Consider the following 18,497-nt stretch of genomic DNA (forward strand, 5'->3'; position numbering starts at 1 on the left):
GGCTCAGCCAGCCCAGGGTCCTTAACCCTCATCACCAGAGCTAGGCCCTGGAGAGAGGGGTCCTCCCCAAGATGGAGAGAAAAGGGATGCTAAGGGCATGTTAGCATGTGAACCTGTGTTATGTATGTCGTGGTCATGTAATGGTATGAGTGTACATGTGTGTATTCTTGTGTGTATGGCATGGATGCTTGTGCACAATGGGGCATGTCTAACTGTTACGAATATATGTGTGTGCATGTGTTGGTGTACAGATGCCTGTTATGTATGTAGATATATTTAGGAGTATTGGGTTTTTACACATATGCGTGCATCTGTGTGAATGTAAGTATTTGCATGTTTAGCATTGTGCCTCTGTGTATATGAACGTATTTGAATATGTCTGTGTGTGTGTGTGTGTGCGCGTGCCTGTGTGCATGTCTTGAGTGGGGATCACTGGGTACCCTGACCCAGGATTCACTGGCTTACCGAAGGGTCAGAGGTGCAGGGGACAAGCAAGGATCTTGCCTGCATCCCACCTGCACTGGCCTTGCCCCAAGGAGCCACACACACACACACACACACACACACAGTGGGCCAGACCTCCTGATTAGTGCTCTCCCCTGCAGACCCAGATGGTGGTGATGGAGCAGAACCATAGCCCCACCCAGCTGGAGGCAGATGAGCAACAGCGGCTAGAGCTGCAGCAGGAGGTGGAGCGCCTGCGTGGTGCCCAGGTGCAGACAGAGCGCACCCTGGAGGCAAGGGAGCGTGCCCACCGCCAGAGGGTGCGTGGGCTGGAGGAGCAGGTACTCAGGCCTCCAGGGCTCCAGCCCCTCCCCAGGAGGTGGAGGACTCACCCCTTGGGGAGACTGGGCCAGGATGGAGATGGAGCTGGAGGAGGAAATGGCTAGCTGTGACCTCATGGGTATAAGCAGCTGAGACTCCCATAACTGAGAAGGTCCAGGGTCATCTATGCTGGTGACAAGCATGGCTGGACCCAAGTGCTCCAGTGATATCATTGGGGCTCAGTCCTTCTCTCCACGACTCTGCTCTCCTCTGGCTCCATGCCCAGGCAGGTGCTCTCCCCGGTGGCACAGATGGCCCCCAGGAGCTTCAGCCTCAGGTTATCCCATTAACCCAGAGAAGAGAACAGGCCATTTCCTGAGAGCACCAGCAAAAGTCCCAGGGATGATCCCCATTGGCCAGCTTAGGTCACTTGTCTTTTCCTGGTCATCCCTGAACCAATCATGTCTGCAAGGGTGCTCTGATAGGCCGGGTTTGAGTCACATGTATACTCCTGCAGCCTGGGCTAGGCCCACCCAAATGTTGATGGAGACCGAGAATGGGGTTGGGGTGGCCCTCCAAAGGGATGCTGAGCAGTCAGAAGACACTTGTCTGCTACATGGAGCAAAATGAGACCAGATCTTTTCTGAAATAGGGGGCATCGGGTCCCTTCTGAGGCCCCATCTGCAGCTGAGGGGCCCTCCACTAGTCACTTGCCTCCCTCTGACATCAGGCAGGGGACCTGGGCTGATCCTACCTTCCCTGTCTTCCCCAGGTGTCCTCACTGAAGGGGCAGTTGCAGCAGGATCTTCGAAGGAGCTCAGCACCCTTTTCCCCACCCTCTGGTCCCTTGGGGAAATAAGCCCCTTCCTGGGGACCCTGGAGAACAGCCCTGTGGCCAGGTAGAAGAGGGACTTCCTTTCCAGCACAAGGCCAACAGGGCCTGGCTGACAGGGCCCCCAGAGCCTGTCCCAGGGTGAGGAGGAGCTGGCTGGCAGCAGTGAGAGGTGGGGGCTCCAGCTCCAGGCCAGACCAGCAGCGGCTTCCCGGCAGTGACTACCCAGCATCACTTGGGATCCCGCCTGTGGGCCCCACCTCAATTCACCCTCCCCACCCCCTCAGTGAGCCAGTCTAGATTGTAGGAGGCCCTCCTTGAGGGTGACTGAGCCAGAGCCAGGGGTGGGGGAGACCTCTGTCTCTGGCCAGCCCTGGAGCATGGGCTTATGGGAAAAAGGAGGAGTACCCAGGCCCTGCCTCCAGCTTCCCAGAGATCTCTCCTCCTTAGTTTAGAGTGTTTGTCAGGAAACTCATCAGAGAGCACAGTCCCTGTATTTTTATACCTTTTTACAATGTTCACTGTTCAGAACCGTTGTGTTTTTGTAACAAGAAGACCCCATTTTCTACAAAAGGTTTATACAGACATGTCTCTTTACTGTACTACTAACAGGCCTCCTCCAGCTGGGAGGCGGGGGAGGGGAAACGGACAGGGCCTGGGCAAGAGGAATGGGACCTCCTGGGGAGGGGGTGCAGGGGGACAGGGGAGCAGAGAGGCCCGTGTGGAGGGGTAAGAAACTTTCCCAATCTCACAAGATGTCAGGTGGCAAGGCCACCCACCCCCCTTTGATGGGGCACTTGAGCCTTGGAGCTGTAGCAGCTCAGCTCTTTCTACCAAAGCGTTCTCATGCCTTTCCCTGGCCCCTCTTCACGGCGGGGTCCACCCTCTGGGCAGTGACAGGCCCTTCAGGCCTCAGGTCATACAAGTGCAGGCTTGGGAGTAAACACCCCTGGCCCTGCTGAGTGATCCTGGGCAACGCTGCTTAGCCTTTCCAAGCCTCAGCTTGTTCATCTGTAAAATGGGAACCTACCTGACAGGGAAGGAGCCTTGGTGGCATAGTGGTTAAGTGCTCAGCTGCTAAGCAAAAGTTTGGTGATTTGAACCCACCAGCTGTTCTTCGGGAGAAAGATGTGGCAGTCTGCTTCTATAAAGATTTATAGCTTTGGAAACCCTATGGGGCAATTCTACTCTGTCCTATAGGGTCATTATGAGTGGACAGCACACCCCAACAGCAACACCTCACAGAGTGGTTATGAGGAAGTACCCACAGGAGGTACCCAATAAACGTTTTCAAAGGGAAATTAGGCTTGGAGTCCAACAGAGTCAGGTTCTTACCCAGCTCTGCCGCTTAGTGCTTTGGAACCCCTGGGCAGGTTACGTAATGCTTCTGGGCTTAGTGTCCTTGTCTGTAAGCTTGCTGGGTGCCCTCGAGTCTATACTGACTCATAGTAACCCACATGACAGAGTAGAACCACCCCATAGAGCTTTTTTGGCTGTAATCTTTATGGAAGCAGATTGGCAGGTCTTTCTCCCAGGGAACCACTGGCGAGGCTTGAACCGCTGACCTGTCGGTTTGTAGTCTGGCACTTAATCATGGTGCCACATAGGGCTGTTCAGAATGCTCAGTAGGACTGTGTGAGGGTACCCATTCAGAGCCGGTCAGAGGGAAATGCTGTAACAGCTCACCTGCCTCTGCCCTTGAAACCGCCCCGGCCTTCTCCCCCGCTCCTGCCAAGAAGCCCTTGGTCTCGAGAGTCCACCTACCCTGACCTCCTGCCTTACACCACCCCACATATACCCAGAAGCTTCCCCATAAGCACCGCCCATCTTGGCTCACACCCCCTGGGGATGGGGGACTCCTGCCCTCCCCCAGCAGCCCTGACAGTGAGAAAGCTGTAGCCTTGAACCTTCTATGCCCCAGGCAACTCGCCCCTGCAACACAGGCACGCGTGCATCCTGAGGGACAGTTGTTGGGGCCCATCCTTCTGGGCAGGTCAGAGCTGAAGCGGGTGGGTGAGGAGGCAGGATGGGGACTGCACAATCAAGGCCACTGCGCACCTGAACTGCCCCTTCTTCCCTGGGGGCCGGGTGGCCTCTCAATGGGGACAGGCAGCGTTGGAGGCACGTGGCCGCCGCCTCTGCTTGCAACTGAAAAAGTGACTCTGAATCTTTTGTAAAAACTTGTTTTTAATTTTGTATAAAACAAAGGTGGTTCATGCCCAGGGGGCTATAGGAAATCCAAGCAGACCAGCTGGGGCGGGGGGCACATAGCCTACCTCATGGGACTCTGGGGGGTCTGTCCTCAGAGGGACCAAGAAGGCACATCAAGGCCCGCGTCCCACAAAGAGAGGCCTGGGGTGCCCCCCACCCAGGAGGCAGAAACTAGGCAGTGGGGAGCCTCCATTCTGCCCCATGGGTGGCCACAGGTTGGAGGAGGGGCCAGAGGCCCAACCTCCCACAAGCCCCAGGGCCATAGTCCACTAACGTTTACTTACAGAATAAAGGGAATGTCGGGAAAGGGAGAAAGGCACTAGGTCAGGCCTGAGGGCCCGTGGATCCGAGAAGGGTCCTGGGCACAGGTGCCAGCTCCACCCTAACAGCCTCCGCAGCTCCTAGCGCAGGAGGCCGCCACAGACTGGCACAGGCCACTGCTGGCCATCACGCCACACTTGGAGAACTTGTCGCGACACAGGTCAGCTATTGGAGGGCAAGAAGGAGGTGCGGATCAGGGCGAGGCTGGGCGATGGGAACTGCTCCCCCCCTCTACCCTGGTGATGGGTGGATGTTCTGAGAGTGAAAAGTAGATGGTACTGGAGCTCAGGAGCCCCAGGAAGTGGATAGCTGGACAGCTAACAAAATGGGCATGGGGGCAGGGGGCGGCCCGGGCGTGGGGGCCTTCCTACCTCGGAGGAGCTCCTCGTGGGCACATACCGTGCGGACACAGATCTCCTTGTTGATGATGTACATGCGGCGGAGGCTGGGGGGATGGGCCAGGGAGCTCTTAGCCCCACCCCCACTGGGAGAGCCAGCCAGACCCTGGCACTGGAGCCCAGGAGTCCTGTCCCCCAGGCCTGGGCTCAACCAGAGTGAAGCTCAACTGCCAAACTCCCACCTTGGCTGGCCGGAGTCCACAGGTCTCCCACCACCCTCCAGCAGGCGCTGGCCTGTGCTCACCTGTAGAAACAGACCTCGTGGAGACACTGTTTGCAGGGCTTGTGGATGGAGTAAAGGCGGGTGCACGGGTACTGCTCCTCGCGGCAGTCTGAGTGACATGTGGGGATCAGACTAGGGGCTGCAGCCTGGGATCCAGAGTGGGGGAAGGCTCTGGGGGTTAGCCCCCAGCCTTGCACAGCACGAGACTGGCCAGAGTCTGGGTACCCCTCTTCACCCTCAGGCCACCCAGTCCAAATACACCCACGTCCACCAACCCTCCTGGGCTGCCCCATTTTATGCAATATATTTATACAGATACAAACTCACAACCACACTTAACACACCTAAGTTCAAACACAAACTTACACCCACAAAGACACAGTTAGAAAAGTCCCTACCAACCTCATGGCATATTCATTTACACACTCAAAGGCCCAAACACACAGTAACACACACATGCAGACACACACACAGACACAGACACTCCTGCAGGCTCCTGGCCGGGACAGCACGTGGGGCACCAGCTCAGCCGGCCTGGGCTTCCTGCCCCCGCCTTGCCTCGCCACGTGCACCACTCAGTCCATCTGGCTGGCAGGAAGCCCCCAGCACACTCCCTGCCCCTCCCTTGTCTTTGGATAAGGGGCCCTTCCCAAGGCTGCAGCCAACTCAGCCTCCGGCCAGACACGGGGGGGCAGGGTGGGATCTCCCAGAGCGCCTTGGGGGGCTGGAGTTGCCAGCCTAAAGCCGGTGGGCGGGGTGGGGAGGGGGGGCTGCTGCCACCAGCAGCCTACACTGTCTACCCAGCAACAGCAAAAGGCCTGGCTCTCTCTGTCCTACTACCACCCCCCAGCTACCCCAACTTCTGGGCCATGCTGCCCTTTCTCCACTGTCAAGGAAACCTCTTACCGAGAGGCCCAGGCTCCGTGGGCTCTGTTTCTGGATGTCCTGGTTCTGGTGTTAGGAGAGGGGGAGACAAGAGTAATTGGTAGGGGTCTACTCAGGGCAGGGTGGGGCTCTTGGGCCTGTGGTGGGAAGTCTTGGTGGGGTTACCACTCCCAGCCCAGGCACAGACCCCACTTCCAGGAGTTCTGACTTGAAAGGGATTAGGGGAGGGGTGTGAGCAGGGATTTGTGGCCTACCTGAGGTGGGGGCTGGGATGACTTCCTGTTGGACCTGCTGCTGGGATTGGAACTGGAACTGCTCCTCGGGGGGCCGAGGAGTCACCTCTACAACAAGGGGATGATAAAGGCTCTGCCCCCTCCTTCCCTAGGATCCCGTGGGTATCCCCACCCCAGCTGCCCCAGCCCTTTACCTTGATAGTCATAGTAGTCTGGGGGGTCTGAAAGCAAAGATGAAGGTGGAATTGGCGGGAGGGGTCAGGCTGGCTCCAGGGACAAACAAAGTCACAACTGAGCCAGTGACCACCCCCAGAGATTTCCATTACCACCACACCCCCACCACCTCCCTGGCTGACCAGGGGACCCAGGCCTTGATGACATGGCCACTGGGGGAGGCCTGGGGCAGGCATGGTGGCCCTTACCGATCTGGTCACTGTAGTGGGTGTACTGGACATGGTCAGGGAACGGAGGCAGGGGGTCCAGGTCATATTGGCCCTGAGCCAGCAGGCCTGCTGTGAGAAGCAAAGCATGTGGGGGAAGGGCAATAGGGGCCCCAACGGGTTTCCAGGGAGGGCAGGCAGGGCCAGGGTCCCAAGGGCAGGCCTGTGAGAGTGAGAATCTTAAAACCAGATGCTCAGGCCCACAAGATCCAAACTCCTTCCTTGCCTGTGAAGGCCCTTACACGCCCTGGTCTCATGTCACCTCCCTGACCTCACCCTACCACTCTCCCCACTCTAGCCTCCTGGCTGCTCCTGGAACTTGCCATGCCCCTGCCTGCCTCAGACCTTTGTACTTGACTCCCCATGGGCCTGCAAGACTTGAGCAGCTTCTCTTTCAGGTCTCAATGAAATCTGCTGAGAGGCCACACTGGCCCACCTGCCCTCTCCATCACGGCACTCAGAACAAGCTGAAATGTATCACATCTACTTATTTTATATCTGCCACCCTTCCCTGGACTGGAGCCCTGCTTGTGCAGTAGTTAAGAGCTCAGGCTGCTAACCAAAAGGTGAGCAGTTCGAATCCACAAGCCGCTCCTTGGAAACCCTAAGGAACAGTTCTACTCTGTCCTATAGGGTTGCTATGAGTTGGAATCCACTGGACAGCAATTGGTTTTCCCCCAGACTGGTGGCTTCAATGAGGGCAGGGCCTGGTTCACTGCTATATCCCTAGGGCCTAGCCTAGCCTAGCGCCTGGCACATATGAAACCAAAAAACCAAACCCATTGCCATCAAGTCGATTCCGACTATAGGACAGAGTAGAGCTTCCCCATAGACTTTCCAAGGAGCGCCCGGTGGATCTGAACTGCCGACCTTTCGGATAGCAGTCATAGCACTTAACCACTACATCCCTAGGACCTGGCACATATAAAACCAAAAAACCAAACCACTGCCGTTGAGTCGGACTCATATCAACCCTACAGGACAGAGTAGAACTGCCCCATAGGGTTTCCAAGGAGTGCCTGATGCATTTGAACTGCTGACCTTTTGGTTAGCAGCTGTGGCACTTAACCACTACGCCACCCAGGTTTCCATATAGGAGCTCCATAGATATCCATTGAATGAATGAGTGAAATGAAAGTTAGAATTGGCAGGGCACTGGTAATCCCCGCTAACCTATTGTTTGACCAACAGGGATTCCCTCCCACCAAGGTCAAGATCGTATAGGGTAGTTGGCCCCCAAATGGGTCTAGAACCTAGGCCTTCCAACTCCCTGCCTTGGATGCCCCCTACCACTGCACATTGGCTTCCAGGAGGCTCAGTAATAGAAGCATGGATTTCAGGTACCTGGGCACCTGCCTATTCTCTCCTGAACCTTGCCTGCCTGTTGCTGTGGAGGGCTGTGGAGGAGAAGGCCCTGGGGCACCTGGCCAGTCCAGTCTGGGGTCCTGGCAGGAAAGGAGGTCTGGAAGAAGGGCAGCTGAGGACTGGCTATAGGTCACAGGGAAGGCTACTGTGAGCTCCCCACCACCGGCCTCATTCCCACCCCATAAAGGGGAGCTGCCCCCAGCCCTGGGGCCACTTACCAGGCAGGACTAGCAGGAAGAGGTAGGCAACTCTCATGGTCACAGAGTAAGGTGGGCTGGGATGGCGTCAGAGCGCTGTGGTGGGAGGAGAGGAGGGGGAGGGCTGCACCCCAGGCCTGTGCAGAACCCACCTCTGGTCCCCTGAATTCAGCCTGGAGATGGGCAGCTGGGAATAGAAGCCAGCCATCTGGAGGGTTGGGGAACCACTTCAAGGATGATCCTGGTGCTCAAGTCACAAGGGACAAGGCCTCCAACCTGGCAAGGGTGCTGATCTTGAGCAACTAACTGACCCCTCCCTCCCCTACTCACTCAGGGGACATATCTAATCCTTACCAACCCTGACCCTACTTTGCTCACCCCACCTAAGCCAACCCTCTGGCCTAGCACCTCTCCAGGCGTCTAATGCACTGACCATGTGAATCTCTGACCCCGGTCTTGTCCTCGGGACCCCAGCCCTGGCCTGGCCTTAGCAGCTCTGCCAACCCCACCACCTGCTCCCAATTAGCCCCTGGGCCCCCGAGCTTAGCAGGAAACCACATGCACACCAGCCTAGGGGGCCTCTTGAGCAGCCAGGCTGGGCAAGGCTCCCAGCCCCTAGAAGACTCCTCTCCTGCCAGACCTCCTGGCCTCCCAAGACCTGGCTGTCTTCAATGCCAATGCGGGCTCACAAAACTGAGGTCTATTTGTCTGTAGCAGCGGGAAGCCCTTAGGGTGGAGTCTAAAGAGGACTTCTCTCAGTCCTAGAATAGCAGCACTGGAGGGGACCATGATGTCACCCAGCCCAGAGGTTCTCTGAACCCCCTGATATTATATGGCAACTGTTATGTGTGTATGTGTGTGATTTTTTGGAGAGAGACCATTGGTCCATAGCTTTCACCAGGTTCTTCAAGAACTCCTGGTCTAGTCCAGCCTCCAATCTTTGGCTACAGAGAACCTGGCTGAATCTCAAGGTCCCCATGTTCAGTCCTAGCTCAATGAAGAGCAACCTCAAGACTGTCAGCCTTCTGCCTGGAGGGCTGTGAGGACAGAGTCCACGTGGCTCTCCATTTCAGGAGGGCCCCCTTTGCCACAACATAGTAAGTTCTAGCTGGAAACCCTAACTTTGCTTTATTTCCCCCCTGGGAATCCAGGGACGGGGTAGGAAGGGGCAGAATCATGGGCATGCTTCCCTTTTTCCTCCCAATCCTGAGTTTTCTCTGACCCCCTACCCCTACCCTTACCCATCTTATCCAACAGCTCACTCCCTTCCTGGTTCCCTGGGTTGTGCAAACAGTCAACATGTTTGGCTGCTAACCACAAAGCTGGAGGTTCAAGTCCACCCAGAGGCATTTCGGAAGAAAGGCGAGGTGTTCTACTTCTGAAAAATCTGCCATGGAAAACCCTATGGAACACAGTTCTACTTCTGATACACATGGAGTCGCAAGAGTGGCAGTGGACTGGTTATAGTCTGATGAGGTGGGTGGGGGAGGGCAGGGGTATAAGACTACTGCCCGGAGCTGCCCAAAAGCCAGGGCCATCTGGCTCCCCACTTCCCCATTCTGAGAACCCTTGGCTTCCTCACCATATGGAGGCTGTGATTCCTGGAGCTTCTTCTCTGCACCCTCTCCCCCCATGCCTCGCTCCCCACCCCCAGGCTGGTGGCAGAGCTGGGAGCCAGGCCAGTTGGAGCAGTTACCACTCAAGGGGAGGCCCCCAGCTGGGGCCTGAAGGGGCTTCAGGAGTCTGGAAGTCCTGTCTGCCTCCAAAGCCCCTCCTAGTGCCTCCAGGCCCCCTGCATAGAGTCTTCTGCTCCAGAAGGACTGAGACCCTGGCCCAGGCTTAGTGGGGGAGGGGCCCCCAGGGCAAGGGGTGGAGGTCATAAAGAGGAGAGTCAGGGTGGGAGTAATGGATCCTTCCCAGGGGACCTCCAAGCCCTTCCAGATCTCGCAGTTTTAGGGGTGCGGAGGTCAGGACCTGTCCCGGAGGGTGCCCTTTCTCCCTCTGACCCGCTTCCACAGCAACGGGGCCGACTCGGAGCTCCCTGCCCCCACGCTCGCTGGGCCGGCGCAGGGCTCTGGCTGCTCCAGAGGCCGGGCCGGGGCCCCGCTGGAGGAAACCAGATGTTGCACCGCCGCACAGCTGGGAGCAATCAGCCACGGAAACTCGCCCAGGCGCGCTCCCCGTCTCTGATCTCTCTTTGTCTCTCTGCGTCTCTGTCCCCGCCGCTCCCACCGGGCGGCTGCCCCCCACCACCCTCACATTCCACCCTCCCGGGGAGAACAAAAGCCGTCCATTCCCCGACGCCCCACTTCTGGCTCCCCTCAAACTCGGGTTCCCGTCCTCCCACCTTGCGCCCTTCCCTCAGAGCGACCCTAAGCTTTCCAAGTGCCCTCTTAGCACCCGCTCAGATGGCCCCGGGCTCAGGGCCCCAGTAGCCAGCCCCCAGGATCAGGGGTCCGGGCCCCCTCGCCCCTGGAGGCCCTCCGACGCCCCCGCCCGCGACCTGGGCCCCCGGCGCCCCTCGCCCGGTCGGCCGCCAGGCCCGTGCCTACCTGTCCCGTTGACTCTGTCGCCCGCTCCGCGTCCGCCCGCCGGAACCGCCCCTTTGCCCGCTCCGAGCCCCCCTCTGGGCCCCCGACGGGCCGGCGCCCGCCCTCCAGCCCCGCATCCTCTGGGTCCTAACGCGAGCGTGTCACCCAGGCCGCCACGCCGCGCCCTCGGGTCCTTCACCCTCCTCTGAAGGGGGCCCTTGTGGGAGGAGGCGCCTGCAGAGCCATGCTCACATCTGGCCAGCACTTTACACTGTGCAAAACGCTTCTCCTCATCACATCTGGTCCTCAGCCGAGGTGAACTGGGTATGTTCCTCCATTTTACAGAGGAGGAAACCAAAATCAAAAGGTGATTTACCCAAGGCCCCTGAGCTATAAAGTCCTGCTCCCCTGTGGCTTTCCCAGCTCCCAGGACGCCTGGATGTCCTCCTGCCTCTCTGGCTGTGCCTTCTGGGTCTCCGTAGCCGCTCCTCTTCCTGCACCTCCCGTGCCCTCAGCTGGCTTCCATTACCAGCGTTCCTTTCAGCCCTGGCCAGGCCCACATATCCCAGGGGCTACCAGGCCTGGCTAATCCGGTGTCCCCAAGGCACCTCAGATTCAACAACGATCCAAGCCTAAATTCACAACCTCCCATGCTCCCTCAAACCTGGCCCTCACCTGTGTCCCCAGTGCAGGTAGTGACCCTACCATCCTTCTGTTACCCAGGCATCCTCCCCTCTGTCCCTCAGCCTCTGCATTCTATCTGGCACTAGCCACTGACTTACTGCCCAATGGTCTCTCCAGTCTGTCCACTGCCCTCACCCAAGTGATGATGTGAACCACCATCATCCCTTGCCTGGATTCCGAAACAGTGTCCAGTCTGGGCCTTCCCGCAGGGACCCTTCAGCCCGATTCATCCTAGCTAGCTAGAGTGACATTTCTCAAATGCAAATCACACTATGGCCTTCTCAAAGCCTTTGGCTAGTTTCCCATGTGTCTTGGTTATCTAGTGTAGCTGTAACAGAAATACCGCAAGTGCATGGCTTTAACAAACAAATTAATTTTCTCACAGTTCAGGAGGCTGTTGTTGTTAGGTGCTGTTGAGTCGGTTCTGACTCATAGCGACCCTATGTACAATACAACAACAACGCCCAGTCCTATGCCATGCTCACAATCGTTATGCTTGAGCCCATTGTTGCAGCCACTGTGTCAATCCATCTCTTTGAGGGTCTTCCTTTTTTTCACTGACCCTCTACTTTACCAAGCATGATGTCCTTCTCCAGGGGCTGGTCCCTCCTGATAACATGCCCCAAGTATGTGAGACATAGTCTCGCCATCCTTGCTTCTAAGGAGCATTCTGGTTGTACATTTTTCAAAACAGATTTGTTCCTTCTTTTGGCAGTCCATGTATATATCCAATATTCTTCACCAACAGCACAAATCAAAGGCGTCAATTCTTCTTTGGTCTTCCTTGTTCATTGTCCAACTTTCCTATGCATATGAGATGATTGAAAACACCATGACTTGGGTCAGGTATACCTTAGTCTTCAAGGTGACATTTTTGCTTTTTAACACTTTAAAGAGGTCTTTTGCAGCAGATTTGCTCAATGCAATGCATCTTTGGATCTCCTGACTGCTGCTCCCATGGGTGTTGATTGTGGATCCAAGGAAAACGAAATCCTTGACAACTTCAATCTTTTCTCCGTTTATCGTGATGTTGCTTATTGGTCCAGTGGTGAGGATTTTTGTTTTATGTTGAGCTGTAATCCATACCGGAGGCTGTGGTCTTCGATCTTCATCCATAAGTGCTTCAAGTCCTCTTCACTTTCAGCATCCAAGGTTGTGTCATCTGCATATCGCAGGTTGTTAGTGAGTCTTGCCCCAGTCCTGATGCCCTGTTCTTCATATAATTCAGTTTCTTGGATTATTTGCTCAGCATACAGGTTGAACAGGTATGGTGAAAAGATACAACCCTGACGCACACCTTTCCTGACCTTAAACCATGCAGCATCCCCTTATTCTGTTCAAATGACTGCCTCTTGTTCTTTGTACAGGTTCCTCCTCAGCACAGTTGAGTGTTCTGGAATTCCCATTCTTCACATTGTTAGTCATAATTTGTTATGATCCATACATTCAAATGCCTTTGCATAGTCAATAAAACATCTTTCTGGTATTCTCTGCTTTCAGCCAGAATCCATCTGACGTCAGCAATGATATCCCTCATTCCACGTCCTCTTCTGAATCTGGCCTGAATTTCTGGCAGTTCCCTGTCGATGTACTGCTGCAACTGCTTTTGAATGACCTTCAGCAAAATTTTACTTGTGTGTGATATTAATGGTATTGTTCAATAATTTCCGCATTCGGCGGGATCACCTTTTTTGAAAACAGGCATAAATATGCATCTCTTCCAGCTAGTTGGCCAGGTAGCTGTCTTCCAATTTTCTTGGCATAGATGAGCGAGCATGTCCAGCACTGCATCCGTTTGTTGAAACATCTCAGTTGGTATTCCATCGATTCATGGAGCCTTGTTTTTCAACAATGCCTTCAATGCAGCTTGGACCTCTTCCTTTAGTACCATCAGTTCCTGATCATATGCTACCTCCTAATATGGTTGAACGTCAACCAATTCTTTTTGGTATAGGGACTCGGTATTCCTTCCAACTTTTTTTGATGCTTCCTGAGTCGTTTAATATTTTCCCTGTAGAATCCTTCAGTATTGTAACTTGAGGCTTGAATTTTTTCTTCAGTTATTTTAGCTTGAGAAACGCTGAGTGTGTTCTTCCCTTTTGGTTTTCTGTCTCTAAGTCTTTGCACATGTCATTATAATACTTTCTTTTGTCTTCTTGAGCCCCCCTTTGAAATCTTCTGTTCGGCTCTTTTACTTCATCATTCCTTCCTTTCACTTTAGCTATTTGATGTTCAAGGGCAAGTTTCAGAGTCTCTTCAAACATCCATTTTGGTCTTTTCTGTCTTTTTAATGCCTTTTTTGAGGAGGCTAGAAGTCCGAATTCAGAACTTTGGCTCTAGGGAAAGGCTTTCTCTCTTTGTCGGCTCTGGAAGAAGGTCCTTGTCTTTTCGGCTTCTGCTTTCTGGTTCCCGGGAGATGTCCACGTGGCTTGTTCTGCTCACTTGTTTAATCTGTTTTATATCTCAGAAGAGATTGACTCAAGGCACACCCTACACTAATCCTGCCTAATTAACATAACAAAGATAACCCATTCCCAAATGGGATTACAATCACAGGCATAGAGGTTAGGATTTACAATTGATTTAGAAAATAATACTGGAATTATTATTGCCTGTTCTTGAGCATAGAGAATGTGACCCAGCTGAAGCTGGGCTCACAAAGACTCACAAGGACACATCAACTGGGCCCTGAAATAAAGACAATAGATGGGACGATCTTAGAAATTATCCTTTAGGGAATAAAAATATTTTTAGGGAACTTTTCACATAAGCCAAACAGGACATAAAAGACTTCTCACTCCTATCTTTTTCTATTAACATTTAGTGAATAGAAGTTTGTTAGACCAATGAAGACCCTCCTGTCGGGTTACTGAAATCTACATCAATGATTGTGAAGAAAGGCAATTCGAAATATAAGACCACAGTTTCTAGCCAATCTGTGAAAAGGTGAAGCTTTCACTCATTTTTGTGATGTTAATATATACTGATGAATAAAATCCAGACCCAGTTCCATGAATATGTGACCCCAAATACTCCCCAGCATGTTTATTCCTATTTCAAAATGAGCAACTGAGAGCTCTACATAACTAATGCCATGATGAACCTGTAAGTTCTTCCCCTTGCTCTGCCTGCCTCCTCCTTAACACACCTCTGTTAATGACTTTGTTTTGACCAAATGTTAATGACTTTGTTCTTTGTTTTAAACTGATGCAAATAACCTTTTGTTATGTCCGACCACCTGTGGCCTACAACCCAGGTATCTGATATGAATACCTTTAGGCTAATAAAGAAATGTCTGGCAGGGGACTACAAAGACACTTGTAACCCTTGTCCTTGTAAGATGCTATATAAGCTGTAATGTAAAATTGCTCTTTGGGATTCCATAGAGACAGCCTGTGTTGCTGCTGGGTCCCTGGTGATGTATAACCAAACACACTGTCGACGACAGAGTAGAACTGCCACGTAGTTTCCAAGAAGCTCCTTGCGGATTCGAACTGCTGACCTTTTTGATTAGCAGCCATAGCACTTAACCATTACGCCACCAGGGTTTCCCAGTGATGTCTACATCTCCTTAATAAACTTTCTCACTCTTTCTTACTTGGAGTATGTTTCATTGGCTCGACTGCTCCAGGCCATGGACCCTAATCAGGTAACAATTCTGTGACCTTCCTCGGATTCAGGCAGCTCTGGCAGCATGCTTGTCTGCTTCCCACTTTTGTCTTTTTGAATATATGCCAAATGAAAACTTTCTTTTTGCTTTACTAAACCTTGTGATTTTTTCCCCTATAACACAACATATGTTTTTGGGGGACACAATTCAATCCACAACACCATGGCACCCAGAATCAAAGGCTGAACTCCCCTGTGCCCCCTAAGGATCCTACTCCTCATCGTGGTCTAGCCCTGCCCCCTCATTCTCTTCCTGGTCCCACTCAAGTCACAATGACCTTTTGGTGGTCTCTCATACACCCCCTTCCTGTGTTGGGGAAAAGTTAATAAAAACTAAATCTACTACCAACCCAGAACACCTCTCCACAAAAATAGAAAAGAAAGAAAAATTTTATTGTTGAATAAGCTTAAACCAGAATGTGATGCAAAGACAGAAAGGAATCTTATCCTTTATATAGCTGAGTGGAACAACCCATTACATTCATGTTTAAGGGTAAATTTCTGAATTTACCAAAGACACTAGGTAAATATGAGCCCAAGAGACAGAAATGCCCACATAAACTGGAGACTCCATCAGCCTGAGACCAGAAGAACTAGATGGTACCCGGCTACCACCGATCACTGCCCTGACAGGGAACACAACAGAGAATCCGTGATGGAGCAGAACAGTGGGATGCAGACCTCAAATTCTCATAAAAAGACCAGGCTTAATGGTCTAACTGAGACTGGAGGGACCTCAGAGGTCATGGCCGCTGGATCCTCTGTTAGCCCAAGACTGGAACCATTTCCAAAGCCAACTCTACAGACAGGGATAGACTGGACTCTAAGAAATTGATACTGGTGAGGAGTGAGCTTCTTGGGTCAAGTAGACACATGAGACTCTGTTGGCAGCTCCTCTCTAAGCGAGATGAGAATAGGAGTTGGTTGAATGGACACAGGGAATACAGGGTGGAGAGGAGGGGGTGTGCTGTCACATTAGGGTGAGAGCAAGTAGGGTTACATAAACCAAAAAACCCAAACCCAATGCTGTCGAGATGATTCCGACTCATAGTGACCCTTTAGGACAGAGTAGAATTGCCCCATAGAGTTTCCAAGGAGTACCTGGTGGATTCGAGCTGTCAGCACTTTGGTTAGTAGCCGTAGCACTTAACTGCTACCCCACCAGGGTTTCCGGGTTACATAGCAAGGTGTATATAAGTTTTTGTATGAGAAACTGACTTGAATTGTAAACTTTCACTTAAACACAATTTAAAAAAAAAACACAAGGGAGAAATTAAAGGAAAAAAAAAAGATAAAATTGCTAATTTTCCAGTATCTTTATGGAGCCACCAGGGCTCCAGATCTCTGAAAAGATCTCTCATATTTACATACTTTTCAGAGACAAAGAAAGAATTTACAGTTACAAGTTATGTAAAGTGAATTCTGAAAGAAAGAGGTGGGGGAGCGGGGAGGGGGCTCTTCCCTTATTTTCAACAAACAGAATTAAAATGTCTTATTTCAATTTGGGAAACCCTGCTGCCGTAGTGGTTAAGTGCTCAGGCTGCTAAACAAAAGGTCTGCAGTTTGAATCCACCGGGCACTCCTTGGAAACTGTATGGGGCAGTTCTCCTCTGTCCTATGAGGTCGCTATGAGTCGGAATTGACTCGACTGCAATGGGTTGATTTCAATTTGTATTTTTCTTTACACTAGCCACAAGGGCCTTTGTCCAAGCTGTTTCCTCCTGCTGGGCTCTGGTGGAAGCCCCCCCCCCCCCCCCCCCCGCCGTTTGGGTCACAGCTAAACCTCCCTTCCTCAGAGGAACCTGCCCTTTCTCCCCGTTGTGACCCTAATGCTCCCCAGCGTGTGGTCTACTTTTTCAAAATGGGCGACTGAGAGCTTGACATAACTAACTCCATGATGAACCTATAAGTTCTTCTCCTTCCTCTGTCTGTCTCCTCCTTCACATCTCTGTTAATGACTTTGTTTTGACCTAATACTAAAGACATTGTTCTTTGTTTGATCTGATACAAATAACTTCGTTTTGTTCTGTCCCACCACCTGTGACTTATACCCCCCACATGGAAATCAGAGCCCAGGTGTCTGACATGTGTATCTTTAGCCTGATAAGGAGATGTCGAGCATGTATCTCTTTAGTCTGCGAGTCTTTTGTCAGTATCTTGTAATGAATAACTCCTCCAGTCAGGCCATCTGCCCCAACCCACTGCTATGGAGTCGATTACTGACTCATAGTGACCCTATAGGACAGAGTAGAACTGCCCCCATAGAGTTTCCAAGGAGCGCCTGGTGGACTCGAACTGCTGACCTTTTGGCTAGCAGCCATAGCTCTTAACCACTACATCGCCAGGGTTTCCACGGACTACAAAGACGCTTCTAACTCTTGTAAGATTCTATATAAGCTCTAATGTAAAATTGTTCTTTGGGACTCCATAGAGACAGCCTGTGTTTCTGCCGGGTTTCCTGTGATGTGTACATCTCCTTACAAATTTTCTCACTCTGTCTGACTTGGAGTATGTTTCATCGGCTCGAGTGCTCCAGGGCACGGACCCTAATCGGGTAACACCATTAGGTACTCTCAAGCACCTTCTGCTTTACTGCACACAGCCTGTCATCTTGCTCTTCTTTCTGTGACCATTTGAGTCTGTCCCTGTCCCCGATGGGCCTGTCAGCCCCATCAAAGCAGAATGAGGTGTGTTGTGGCTCATCCTGGTTTTTGCCCATCAGGCACAGAGAAGCAGTTCAATAAACATTTGTGGAATGAATGAGTGACCTGAACACTCAATTCTCCGGAGAAAGACTGGATTTGGGGAGGGGTGGCCCCCATGTCTGGGGCATCCCCAGCCCTGCCTGGCCATAGGGCTGCAGAAATCCTGGGCCTGGGGCAGGGATGACAGCTGTGGGGACTGCAGCCTGGGAGGAGGAGACTGGGATACTCCCTGATTTCAGCCCTCACTCCTGGTCATACCCCCAATTACCTCTTCCTTAAACTCTGAGTCCTCTTAGGCAGACTGAACAGGTTCCATGCATCATTTGTGCTCCAGAGCTGGTTTGTTGAATGAATAAGTGACTCTGTGCTGTCCCCTTCTCCAGTGTCTGTCAAAGTGTAGCAGGCAGGGGCTTTTGCCACCTGGAGAGCTGTAGCCCGGGGAGAGCTGTAGCCCTGGGGGCCAGCCCAGCCCTCCTTGCCCTCCCTAAGCCCTTTACCCCTGCCAGGTGCACTCCCACTGGGGTAAGAGAGGCAACTGCCCCCAGAAATGCTTTTCCCTGCACCTAAAAAAGGGGGCAACTGTGGCCTCAGAGCTGCCAGGTCAAAGTCCTGGCTCCCAGGTCCCCTCTGCTGCTTTTACCCACTTCCCTGGCTCCTAAGAACCTAAGCAAAGGCTGGACTATTCGAGGAGAGGGCAGTGGCTGTGAGGTGACAAGAGGCAGGTTGGAGAGGGAAAAAGAGCACAGGCATCAGAACAGAAAAAAAAAACACCTGTCATCAAATCCTGCTTCTACCACCTCCTGGCTGGGTGACCTACACTTGTTACTTCAGCCCTCTGATCCCTGTCTTCCTCGTCTGTCAAATCTGGTGAAAAAAAAGCCTGGGTGATAGCCGACATTTACAGAGTGCACGCTCAGTGCTAGGGTCTAAGTACCTCATTTCTGTTCAGTCTTCACAGCAACACTTTTGGACAGGTGTTCTTTTCATCCCCATTTTACAGACAGGAAAAAGAGGCTCAGTGTGTTGTGAGCATCAGAG

The 18,497-nt window shown here is 52.7% G+C and overlaps 2 protein-coding genes across 14 annotated transcripts in view; one reads left to right on the plus strand and one right to left on the minus strand.

Annotated features, from left to right (window-relative positions):
• CROCC (ciliary rootlet coiled-coil, rootletin) overlaps positions 1-2,213 on the plus strand; it is a 53,193-nt gene extending 50,980 nt beyond the window's left edge. For 6 of the 12 annotated variants that reach the window (XM_049878044.1, XM_049878050.1, XM_049878051.1 and 3 more), the window contains one exon: positions 606-1,531. In XM_049878044.1, the coding sequence (XP_049734001.1) occupies positions 606-890 (285 nt within the window). In that variant the 3' untranslated portion in view covers positions 891-1,531. The other 6 variants (XM_049878045.1, XM_049878052.1, XM_049878047.1 and 3 more) reach the window with 3 other exon arrangements.
• A 1,546-nt stretch (positions 2,214-3,759) lies between these two features.
• On the minus strand, positions 3,760-10,504 carry MFAP2 (microfibril associated protein 2). Of its 2 annotated transcripts, none has more exons than XM_049878065.1 (9): positions 10,423-10,504; positions 7,892-7,966; positions 6,291-6,377; positions 6,063-6,089; positions 5,890-5,976; positions 5,657-5,701; positions 4,772-4,859; positions 4,501-4,574; positions 3,760-4,294 (listed from the first exon to the last, which is right to left on the minus strand). In XM_049878065.1, the coding sequence occupies exons 2-9, from the start codon at positions 7,926-7,928 to the stop codon at positions 4,191-4,193; spliced, it is 549 nt and encodes a 182-aa protein (XP_049734022.1). In that variant the 5' UTR covers positions 7,929-7,966; positions 10,423-10,504; the 3' UTR covers positions 3,760-4,190. The 2 variants fall into 2 exon arrangements, with proteins under 2 accessions (XP_049734022.1, XP_049734021.1); XM_049878064.1 differs by having other exon boundaries at positions 3,761-4,294; positions 6,291-6,380; positions 10,423-10,503.
• Between the last annotated feature and the right edge of the window lie 7,993 nt (positions 10,505-18,497).

The sequence above is a fragment of the Elephas maximus genome, chromosome 3, assembly GCF_024166365.1.
Source record: "Elephas maximus indicus isolate mEleMax1 chromosome 3, mEleMax1 primary haplotype, whole genome shotgun sequence".
NCBI classification, from domain to species: Eukaryota; Metazoa; Chordata; class Mammalia; order Proboscidea; family Elephantidae; genus Elephas; species Elephas maximus.